At 37.8% G+C, this 12,500-nt stretch overlaps 1 protein-coding gene across 3 annotated transcripts in view; it reads right to left on the minus strand.

Annotated features, from left to right (window-relative positions):
- Positions 1–153: 153 nt before the first annotated feature.
- Positions 154–12,500, minus strand: part of ajm1 (apical junction component 1 homolog) — a 17,563-nt gene continuing 5,216 nt past the window's right edge. For all 3 annotated transcript variants that reach the window (XM_043238182.1, XM_043238183.1, XM_043238184.1), the window contains one exon: positions 154–5,501. In XM_043238182.1, the coding sequence (XP_043094117.1) occupies positions 2,152–5,448 (3,297 nt within the window). In that variant the 5' untranslated portion in view covers positions 5,449–5,501 and the 3' untranslated portion in view covers positions 154–2,151. The remainder of the gene's footprint in view (positions 5,502–12,500) is intronic.

Raw genomic sequence — 12,500 nt, forward strand, 5'->3', positions numbered from 1 at the left:
TCGTTTGCTTCGGTCCCTCGGCCTCATTCCTGTCAAACTCTCACTGTAAGGACCGTCACGTGCTGAAAAGATCAATTCTTCTAACGCACCACATGGTGGAGCCACAACATTAGAAGAACTAGTTCTGTAGGAATCATGACAACAGAAACAATCTTTCAAAGACACACTTTTTTTTATTTTAAGCTTTAGCTTTTACTTTTTTTTGTCTTCTCCTCTTTGAGACCGTGTCTTTGTCTCGGGTTGTTTTCAGCATAACAGCGATGGTCGACACGTTGATCTTGAAAAATATCACTCCTACTATATATTTTCGTATATTACTATATACTTTATCCCTCATATACAGCATATTTTCAAATATCAAATATTCAGGCAGGTTAATTATATTAATGTTAATGAGATAGAAAAAATAGAATCACATGCAGTCATTTCTTTCCGTTTACCACTGTATATGTACACTCTGCCGGGCCAAAAAACACCTGGACGTGTGCTAGGTAGCGAGTCCACACAGAAGGGTTGTGCTGTGACATGAATTCATCGAGTAAAACAGCAAAGTATAACCGTCTGGGACATTCAAGGAAAACAAACCCGCTTTGGACACCAAATAGGAGCGAAATGCAAGTACATGACAAAGGTATACAGGTATCGACTCACTGATTCTTGAGCACTGGGACAAAATAAGTCCCCCTCCGCTATAACAATGTATTCTTTTTCATGTCAACACTGACAGATGAAAATATGCACTGTTAGGTCAAATACTTACGAATAGCAAATCCAGCATTACGCTATAAGGTTGAACTGATAATACAGGATGGTTTTAAACAGTTTGTTGACAGAAAAGTGTTTGTTTTTGCATTTATTAATAGTTTTTCTGTTGCCCCTCGCCATTAACAGGCTTACTTATGCTACTGCCAGATCTAATTGTGGACCATTTCGTGCAGTAACTCGAGAATCAGTGCTGTATTTCGCTACCGCATGTTTAGTATTGTGAAACTGTTGAACGCCTGCAATTTAAGCGAAAACAAAACCACACACACGCGCACAAACTATTTTTTCCAAGCTTAATAACCTACAGCAATTCTGATTCCACTTTCCTAGACGAATCTACAGCCGCATCTGATATCACATCCCTCGTAACCTTAACTACTAAAATATTTCCAAGTCTAATAGGTGATCACAAGGAAACTCTATCAATGACACGCATATAAGAGATATCTCATTTCACAGTGTTTCTGATGGAACAGTACGGGCCAACACCTAATGTGCGGCGCATCACTGATACCAATATTTTCCAAATTTTGTCTTCAAGTTCATTATTGCTCAAGTAATTCTACTAAACATACATAAAAGCACCAATTACTTCATTAAATCAAAACCTAAATTACGTAAACCATTTACTAAAATGAGTTTACCAGGTTGGAGCACAAACCTCTAGGTGTTGCTTAATTCTAAGCAGCTCTCTTTTTAATTAAAGCCGTTCCTCAAAGTACATTTAATAGACCGTGGATAATCCACGGCCCTTTATATGTACTGTTTTTCTCTGCATTAAGTTTTTTTTTTACTATATTTATAATATAATATAATATAACATAATATAATAATATAGTATAATATAGTATAGTATAATGCCTGTTTTAACATACCAATAAAAATACACATTTTTTTTATGATAAACAGAAATATAGTATTAAAACTTTTTCAACATTTTTGCGGGACAATGTTGGTCTTTTTTTTTTTTTTTTTTTTTTTGCATAGGAAAAAATATTCAGCTCTGACATAAGTACATAATTCTGTAGTTTGCCAAAATAAATCAAGATTGTTTTTTCTCTCTCGTTCTCTTCATGAACAATAAAAGAATATCAAAAGAGAATTGCTACAAAGAAAATGGCAACGGCAGTAATTGCCAGTTAAGCGTAAATGAACGAATTCTAGGACTAGATATCAAGTTGATGGATAAACTGTGTGAATTACTCATATTCAACATCTGATGGGCAATATTTCCACTTTGAATAATACTGACCTTGCAGACATGAATACATTTTTTTTTCCAGTAACAAAATACATATCTACAAACATGTATAACAAATAAGCTTGGTATATTTAGATAAGTACTATAGTGAGATCTATGCTTTAATATATAAAAGGTGCACTTGTTTATATAATGTCATCTAAGAGATGTGGGTTGGCTACCCAGTCCAAAGTTCGTGGCTCGGAGGCTGCCATTATCATGCACATGAACTGCTTGCCGGTCCTTTTATCAATTGGATAAATAGTAGTGGGCGTGAACCTCCTGTTGCTCTCAACAAACTCACAGAGCTTTTGGTAGACATTGGGATATTCGTGGCGAAGAAACACCCCACGTATCCTTAACTCCCGCTGAATGTTGATGAAGCAGATCTCCCGGGCTTTCCTTCCCTCCTCGCCTTCCTTGTCAATGTCAGCCATACCTGGCGGTGGGGTCAGGATCAACGTCTCCATATCACTTTCCTTCCGATGGACCTTCTTTTCTGGGCTGTACGAGGCAAGAGCAATCTTGGCAAATTTCCTGACGGTTGGGGCTTGGACCCTTGGCGACGGTCCGTCAGGCACTTGATCACCAACAGCAATGGATACATTCAAGAGAAAACATTCATTAGGGTTGTATTCCTTTCCGGCCTCTTGGAGCTCCTTGCAATATTCCCCAAGGTTATCTTTGAAGCTCTCCAGCTCACGGAGAGATAAGTACGTTGGTGACATAAGTAGACTTTCTAGTCCAAACTGAAGGAAATTTGTGGATGAACCTGGATTTGGAAAGCCCAAAAACAAGACTCCCCTGCCCCGAGATAGGTATCCCACTTTGGCTATACGGGAGAAAGCTTTATGTACCTCTGTGGTTTCTCGACAGTGCTTAATAACGTGGCGACACACACTTCCGATTCGCCCATAGAGGCAGCTCTCCTTGTGGATGTCCCAGTCTTCGCGGCGACAGTTGCGAGAGCAGTAATAGGTATAGCAGCTGTGGCAGGACTTAAAGTAGAGGCAGGCGTTAAACAAGGTCTCAGTCCGACGGCATTTATTGTTTGAACACATCATAGTGTCATCCTCATCGGGGCTCTGGTCAGGGGAACACTCTTCTGTACTTCTCAGGCCGTCACAACTCCCGTCAGTGTCTCTTAGTGTGTCAGGATCTATTTTTATTGAAGTGGGCTGTTTGTCAAGGGGAATGCCACTTTCAGATCCTGTCATCGAATCCTTTCTTGCTGAAGATACAGCTTCTTCTTCATCGATGAGCTTTTTGAGTTGATCAAGCAAGTTTTCACTTGTCCTCCGGGCTGGAGGTTTGTAATCGATAACAAGGTCTGCGAGAAGCTCATCAAGTTGCTCTAAACTTTGCTGTAGAGATGTGCTGCTGTGTGCTTTCTCTTTGGTAGATTCTCCAGAGCGGGATTTCGCTTCACGTTGAGGGGCTTCTTGATTTGGGGCACTTTTTGAATCCAGCACATCCCAACTTGCAGAGCGCTCTTCTGATTTACTAAGATTGCTTGGTTTGATATCGTTGTCTGTGATGGTAATCTCAGGTGTGACGAACCAGAGTTTACTTGAAGAGCTCCTGGGCTCCGTTGGACTTTTGTCAATCAAAGAGTTTTCGGATAAGGACAGTGCAGCATAACGCCTTGGAGAACTGGAAAGGTTGACAACCACAGGTTTTGGTCGTTCACTTGAAGTTTGTATCCCCTGACAAAGAAGATTCTCATCACTTTTCCCTCGAGGTACGGGCTGTTCCCGTTCTACGTGGGTATCGAGGATGTTATCCCAAGATCTTGAGTACGGTCTTGGGTCTGTTACTGTTCTTGCTGGCTCCATGCATGGGTTGGCATACCAAGTTGTGAGCTTTGGCTCTTGTCTGACTCTCGTGGGAGTAACCTGTGAGACATACGAGGAAGGGTAATGGCTAGAGTAGCCGGAGACTTCTGAGCCATACCAGTCCTCTGATTGCGGCTGCACCACACGAGCATGTCGTCTTCCCTCGGTGTAATACGCCCTTGCAGGAATATGATGCTCCATTTGTGGAGTGTAGGGGTCGGCCATGTAGAAGATCCGAGGAGGGGCTGTTTGAATCTGGTATGTCCTTGGGTCATCTCCATAGAAAGTCCTTGCTGGAGGTGTCTGAATTATATAAGCCCCTGGCTCACTTGCAGCATAGGGTTTAGGGTACACAGGCTGTGCAGGGTAATGGTAGGGGTCGATTTCTGTGAAATATTGCCGGGAAGGTACAGTATGAACAATGTGAGTCCTTGGGTCTTGCACATATTGTACTTTAGGTGAGTAGGGTTGGCTAGGAATGCTGTATCGGTCATCTTGATAATAAGTCCTTGATGGAGCTGAAGATCCATACTTCCCCAAGTCCTCTGCATAGAAGAATTTAGTTGGCACGTTGGGGCTTGAATGAGCCCTTCGTTCCCGTCCATAGTGTTCCCTTGGCTCCCGTGGTGAGACCGCCTTTTGCAAAGGGATCTCCATAGGCTGCATGTAGCTATTTGGCATACTTTGGGAATACTGGTACGCCTGCCTGTACTCCCCAGTGAAGGAGTCAGTGGGAGTCGGTGTCCTCGAGGTGGAGAAATGGCGAGGCACTGTCAAACTCCGACTGCCACTGCTGGGATACTTCTGCCAAGGAATGTCCACATGGGGTGTAGCTGCCTTTCGGCCTCCTTGCTGCACGGCCAACTCATCTGGTTTGATATCCACCCGGCACCGAACATGAGGACTAGTGGCAGGTTTCTCTGGCCTTCCTTCGTCAAAGCCTTCAGGCACATATACAGGGGAATACCTGCTTGTGTCGCTCCTCTGTGGCTGCAGTTTGATGGGATGTACTTCGTTCAGGTGTGCCCGCGTGGCGGCATAGGAAGACTCTCTTCTTGGGGAAACTTCCGGCCTTGGCTGAGTGTTTCGATGGGCCCTTTGAGCTTCCCGGCCCCTCCTTGCCACTGGAGGAGAAGCATCAAAAGACACAGGAGTTAGGCTGGTCTGAACCCGTGAGGCACTTCTAGATCTAGTCCTCCTCTTTTGTTCTGTCACAGCAATTTCACCAGGCATCTCAGCAGTCATTTGCTGGGAGGTGAGTCGGTAGCTAAATATGTCTGGGGAAGAAAACCTGTGGAGTCCATGCCCTTGTTGGCGACCTAAGGCATTCCAGGCAACCTCTGGATTGGCCGCGTACCTTTCAGCCCTTCGGTATGGGTACTCCATTGCTATTGTATGATATCGGGGTTTGTCCATAGACTCAGTGTCAAAGCTACGGCAGTGCCTCTTTTTGCTTTTGCTTTTACGAGTGTTCTCCAGTTTGCTGATGGATGGGGAATCACATTGTTTTGAGGGATGACAGGCTTTGGAGTGGTCTGAGAGGGAAGTCACTTTAACATCTTGATACACTGTTGATACTAGTATATCAGGTGGATGTGTGCGTGTCATCTTAATGAGACTCTTCTAATTTTCCCCATTAAATTCGTTTAGGTTAAGGTTCCCTGCAAAAGATGAAGAAAACAACACAAGATTAGTATTGCATTGTACAAGTTGCATTAAAAACATGTTAAGTATAGGGTCTAATGAAGTGTTTTTCAGAAGTAGTTAACCAAAAAAACAGAACATTACTTGGAAATAGCCTAAATTTAAACAATAACCGCACAATATTTAGTATTCTACATCCCACGTTGTTTATCATTATTTGATAAGCATTGCATGTACAAGGTTACCTTGGAAAGTAACTCATCAAGCCAAGATTCAGTGCAAATGTATGTAGCAAATAAACCCAACTCTGATTCTGTAATGCTTCAGCTGCATTGTGTTGTTCAGCAAAATATGTTGGCAGGATGTATGCAAGTAATTTGGAGTTGGCTGCCAGAGGATGATGTTTCCCCTGGCAACAACATCATCGCGTAACCATCATAGTCCATACAGTGTGAGTGCTCAACAGAATCACACTGAATCACTAATACAAAAATCTTTCTTTTCACCTTTGAAATGTCTTGGAATGGTAAATCGCTTAAGAACGCTTACGTAATTTTAAACATTTTTATCTCTTATGCTTGGCTTCAAATTAAACTTTCATCAGTTCAAATCTGCGGGTTGAAGGCTGGACAGAAATAGTGTCTTGAGACTAAATTAGACTCTTTGAAGGTTTGTCGACATCTTGTCATTCTCAAAAACTTTATGCAAAACAGGTGCAATCATTTGTCATGAGAACTCTATTGCACAAAGAGAACACAACCGAAACGATGCATGGAATCATTAAAGATATAATCAAAGCAATGCCTGTGATGGAATTTATGCACCATACTAGCTTTTTTAGAATTCACATTTAGTTCCAGTTCATGAACGTTTTTTTTTTTTTCTAAAAAGGAGATTAAATGGTTTTCAAGACCTCCTACACATTTCCTAAAGCTAAGTTTATCAGACTAAGGGAATCACATCTTGTTTCTACGACAGACATTACGTAAAGAAGGAACTGACACTTCTACAAACATTACTATCTCCAGACGCTGTTTACTAACAGAGCATTAGTCTGGCAGCTTTTCACATTGCCTCACATAATCGAGTAACTGTGTGCGTACGGAACACCCACCGTCTACCAACATACGCACAGTCACCAGACTTGTGCAATGCAAGACATTTTCTCCCCAACTAATTTGGAAATTCATAATTTTTACATAAGTATCCTTTAGATCCTCACGTGCAAATTTGTACGTTTTTTAATTCATTTATGATAATATATTTACTTTTATATCATTAGTCATTTATATGATTTATTATTTGACAATTTTTCTGAATTGATTATTTTTTTATAATTCTATAACAGGGGATAACAGTACATGTTGGATTTGTACTGGTTAGACAAAGTTTACATTTAGACATATGGACATATGCAACTGCGACTGTTCAATAAACAATCCTTTCATTATCACAAGGCAAGTTGTTCTAATACTGGATTAACTGATATTTTCTGACAGGATATGGTTTCCAGGGCCTGATCCTAAATATTATCTGGCATGGAGGCCTAATCTATCAATTTATTCAAGTCCAGGACAAGTAAAACTCCAGGAACAATGGCATAAGGAAAGTGCTTTATAATAAAATGCATTATAAGTATTCATATGTCCAAAAAAAAAAAGACAAAAAAAATTAATAAAAAAAACCTTTTAATGCACACTAGCACACACAATTATTCAAAAACAAAACAAAAAAAAGTCAGAAATTATGTACCCCAACATTTCAGTTTCAGGGTGATGAAATTCATTACAATTCTGCAATTAAAAAAAGAAATAAAATTAAATAATAAATATATGTGTTCTCGTTCATCATAGTAGAGGTATATGAATTGCATTTAAATCTGTTTTTGAATAATTTCATAACTCAATGCATTGACCTAAAAAATAATGAACAAATCTGTTTGCAGAGCATAAAAGCTGTCATTATTATCAGTGATGACCTCAATCCCTTAACGGAGCTAAAGGCACCATAAAGCTTCACACATTTCACAGCAGAATTTCCTCTTTGGCAAAAGCAAGTCACGTACTGGTTTTTAAATAAAGCTTAGTGTTCATTATGTATTCTTTTAAATTCGATTTAAGGAAAGACATTAAGTTGTGACACTCAAAAATAAGTTGAAACACAATGACTCTAAAATGGAAATTAATGTATTATTCGTGGATCTGGCTAATTGATTAATTTTGTTTCAATTATTTATTCAGTATAATATGAGAATATTAAATTGATCCGCATGGCAGAAGAGCCTTACAGTAAATATATACTGACCTAATATAAAACTACTATAACTGCAAGCATTCTCTTATTCAGCATAGAAGCGAAAATTATATATTATAGCAGTAATTCACAAAAATGTTTAATTTGCTTTTAATTTATTCACCCTCAAGCCACGGGCAACGTAGAGGACTTTTTTTTCTTCAGTAGAACAGTAGAAAAGATTTTTAGCTGAAAGTGCTGTTCTTGGTGATTCATAATATGCAGGAAAGAAATATTACCCAAAAAGCCAATATAAACATCTGAAAAGCATAGTCTGTAAATGTACAGAGGTCCTTTTTAATGGTGACCAACAGAACAACTTAAGAGGGCCGTTAAAGGCCTATTAAAAAAAAAAAAGTTATCTTTTCAAAGGTATCTAGTTAAACGCAAAGCAATCTTTACGTGACATGCTTTTCTAATATGATCCAGCCGATCTACCGGGATTCACACACAGAGCTTAGGCTATAGTTCAATTAGGACATTTAAGAACTTTTTATAGACATTAATTGTGTCTTAAGTCTTAAGACAAAACCAGGCGCTGACACGTTTCAAGATCAGTCCGTTTCAGCAAGTTTCTTTCAGGTGAAACAGCTCAGATTTACATTTGGTCTCGGCCTAGGCTTGAGCCTCGTCTGTGAAACGGGGAAAAAACGGGCTTAAAACAACAATGCAGGGAAGAACAATAATCATGTTTTTCCTCGCAAGTTACGTTTTAAGCATTAACGACCGCTCAGAGTAATACATAATGCACTTTGAATTGAAATAGTTTTGCTACGAGGCTTAAAAAGAGCATTTGTTCAGCATTTGACTGAAAAATCGCCAACTCCAGTAATGAGGGCACTCAAAGGAGTCAAGACTTTGTACAGCTCATCCGTGGCCTTTGACCTTATCATCTGTAAAGCGCTTGAACGTGCCAGTAGTGTATCGTCTCGCTGCTGCTGATGCCAGCTGACCCTTTTAACCCGTCGCAGAGCTACAGATGGATGTGAATTATTGAACATATGAGCCTCTTTACTACCACACGCTTCCTCTATATGTGCTTCTCTCTTTACTGAAGACACAATGCACTACGTTAGAAAGATCTATCCATCAAGCATCCATGAGATGCACGGAAATCTGAGGTTTATACATGGAGTGACAGCCAGAACAAATATTCTGACAAACCAGTGCCACTCCCTGAGATGCAACCCAAAATATTCATTTCCATGACTAAAGAAAACTTCATGTATGAAATGAACGCAGCTTAAGGACAAGAGTTGATTGATGCTATCAGCATCTTTTTTTTTCCAGAAACCTTCTGTATGAAGAGGTTCACGTGCAGTGACAAATTTACTTGCATTTGATGAGAAACCTAGAAAACTGAAGAATTCAGTACTTGAAGAACCTAATTCATAAGTATTTATGATTGAAATTCTGTAAACAAGAGTTACACTTTGGAACAGAAATGATTAAAGTCTATTATTCAGTAATATAAATTATTTAGTGGTTTATTTATCTGTTTTAATGTAATATATATAGATATATATTTTTTTTTTTTTGCTGTTTCTTCAATTGAAAAAAGCAGATATAAATATAACATGAAAAAATGACTAAACCTGAAATATAAATCAGAGCTAAATTAAAAATAAAAACAATAGATAAAATGACAAAAGCACAATACAAAATGACTGAAATAAACTAATAATTAAATATTAAAAAATTAGTAAAGTAAAAAAGTAATATGCATTTACTACTATAAAATATAAACTATATACACACACACATATATATATATATATATATATATATATATATATATATATATATATATATATATATATATATATATATATATATGCAAATGTGTATAAATAAAATAATGGTATTTATAATGGAATTTATGGTGGTAGACATGAAAAAAATCACAAAAAAAAAAAAAAAAAAAAAAAGTCCAACGTAGGTACAGTTTCGAGTTCTTTGAAATCACGAGTGGAATCATTTTACATGAGAAACAGATATTTCACACCCACTTTCTAAAACGTAGAGATGCAAATGTCACGGTTTGTTGCTCAAACGTCTCAAAACCTTTTAGCACACCATGTGATTATTTCTCGAAGTGAATTCCTCAAAGCCTTCTTATCAGACACCTTCAGTCTCATCAATAGCAGTCGAGTCTCATAATGCAACCCATTAAACACTGCAGACCTGAATAGAACCTTTCCATGCCAATGCGGTCCGTTCCTCGCCGACGGCCCGCTGCTAATTTTGTATAATGAGCCCATTTGATACGGGGGACAATGGGAGGCTTGTGAAAGGCTTGGAAACAAAAAACTCCCGATCCTGCGGCCTGAGCTGCTAAACGAACGCTGCAGAAAGACAGATCTGTGCCGGTGTGGGAAAAGAAAACGATTGTGGACGGACAGTAGAAAGGGTCTGATCTGAAAATCACTGACGACAGACTCTCTACCGTAGGACCATCTGTTCTTCACACACCCATTACATACCTGATCAACCGAAGGATTTGTTTTTTATATTTTTGAAATATTTTAATGCTCCTAAGGACTGCATTTATTTGAGAATTTTTTATTATTTGTAAATTTGTGAAATATTATTAGAATTGAAAATACTCTTTTCTTTTATATATATATATATATATATATATATATATATATATATATATATATATATATATATATATATATATATATATATATATATATATATATATGTGTGTGTGTGTGTGTGTGTGTGTGTGTGAATATATTTGAATATACTGAATATGTAATTTGTTGTTGTGATTTAAATCTGAATTTTTAGCATCATTACTCCAGTCTTCAGAGTCATAAACCATTCCAATCACTGGCCGACATGTAATGTGCATTTTGAAACGCTTTACTGAAAAAAAATGGATTATTATCAATCAATCAATCAATATTTTTATTTAAATATCGCTTTTAACAACACAGGTTGCATCAAAGCACTGTACGGTATAATATCAATGTTGAAACTGTTCAGATTGTTATTATTATTATTATTATGTACTTAATATTTTAAATATTTTCGCTGTTACTTTTGATTCAATTTGAGTATGTCCTTGATTATCAAATGTATTAATGCAATTTTAATATTAAATATTAGCATAAAATCTTAAGTATTATCTTAGACTTTTGGAAGGAAAAATTCGGAATAATTAATGCATATACATAATTGATTCTTCTTACGCTTTCATCCAGCTTTTTCAAGCTGAAGCAGCACGCAGTTGTGTGAACCATTTAATAAATCTGACTAGTCTAACACACATGATTACAGTTATGTAAATCCACGATCAATCAGGAATTAATAAAGACTCATGTGAAACTGAGGGCTCTGACACAATCCAAACGCATGGAGCGGTACGTGGGGAATGAGGACAGAATATTCACTTTGGGGTGAACTATCCATATAGTAACATTCACGGAGAAGCGATATTCAGAAAGACATCCTCTCTTTCCCCGTCCCTCCCGACGCTCCCATCACACTCCAAAGAGCTTCCCAGTTTCTGACCTTGTCTCTGTGCAGCGTCTGTGCTGTCAGTCAATCTCTAATCTCTGTAATCCACTTTCACTCGTGAACATGACAGGAGTTTGTCTCATAAAATCGGAATCAGGCCAAGTCAAACACGGAGCACAAACCGCCTGGGGGACGCACTACAAGCAGGCCGGGAAAACTCCACAAGAATTCCCTTCTGAATGCGGTCTTGTACAGCTTACTATAATAATAATAATAATAATAATAATATGTAATTGTGTGAATTTTTTTATCAATATTTTATCGTGTTGCCACATAATAGCTTGTTAAAATATGCAGTTTGTAAGCCTGAACCCGATTTATGAGGTTCTGAACTCGTGCATCATTACAAAAAAGGCAAAGAAAATAAGAAATTCTCATGATAATGGCACAAAAATCGTGACAGTAACATTATTATTGTGCTGCCACACAATAATTAGTGAAAAAATATTCCGTTTGCAAGCTTGAGTTCTTATTTCTGATCAGTTAGATTGCTCTTGCGTGTCTCAATAATAAAAAAAAAAATATTTCATGCCAAAATCAACCAACGAACTAGAAATTGTCATATTGGTATTTATTGTGTTTCCAAATCAGTTCATGTGAAAAAAGCACGTTTTCAAGCCTGCGTCCGTTTTCTGATCCACAAGGGACTCTTTTCAAATGTATCTCACTAAAAATGGCATATTTCAGCCCAAAATTAAATAATAATAAAATAAAAAAGAAATTGTGGTGATGATGGTTTTGTTGTGTTTTAGTGCATCTACAAAAAGTTCGACCCAAAATCAAAAGAAAAATAGTCATAGGGATAGTTATATTTGCAATAATTTGTGAAAATATCCATCTCGCAAGCCTTCAAGTCCACAAGAGGTTCTCTCGTGCATCTGACAAAAAAAAAACATATTTCATCCCAAAATAAAAAAAAATAATGGTTTACACATGCTCCTATTATGCATAAAAAACAGTTTGCAAGGCTGAAGATGATTTCTGATCCACCTGCTGTAAACTTTTGAGTTCTAGCAATCTCAAAAATCGCTCGCCACAAAATCAGAAGAGAAAAAAAGAAATTGTCATTGTTCCCCCAGACTTCAGCCTCACGTCAAAGTTAGGGCGACATGTAGACACATGCAGAAAGGAAATCTCTCCACGCACTAAAAGCAGGAAACGCTGACTTCACGGGCATCATCTAACATGTAACCACA

The sequence above is a fragment of the Puntigrus tetrazona genome, chromosome 5 (genome assembly GCF_018831695.1).
Source record: "Puntigrus tetrazona isolate hp1 chromosome 5, ASM1883169v1, whole genome shotgun sequence".
In the NCBI taxonomy this organism is placed as follows: domain Eukaryota; kingdom Metazoa; phylum Chordata; class Actinopteri; order Cypriniformes; family Cyprinidae; genus Puntigrus; species Puntigrus tetrazona.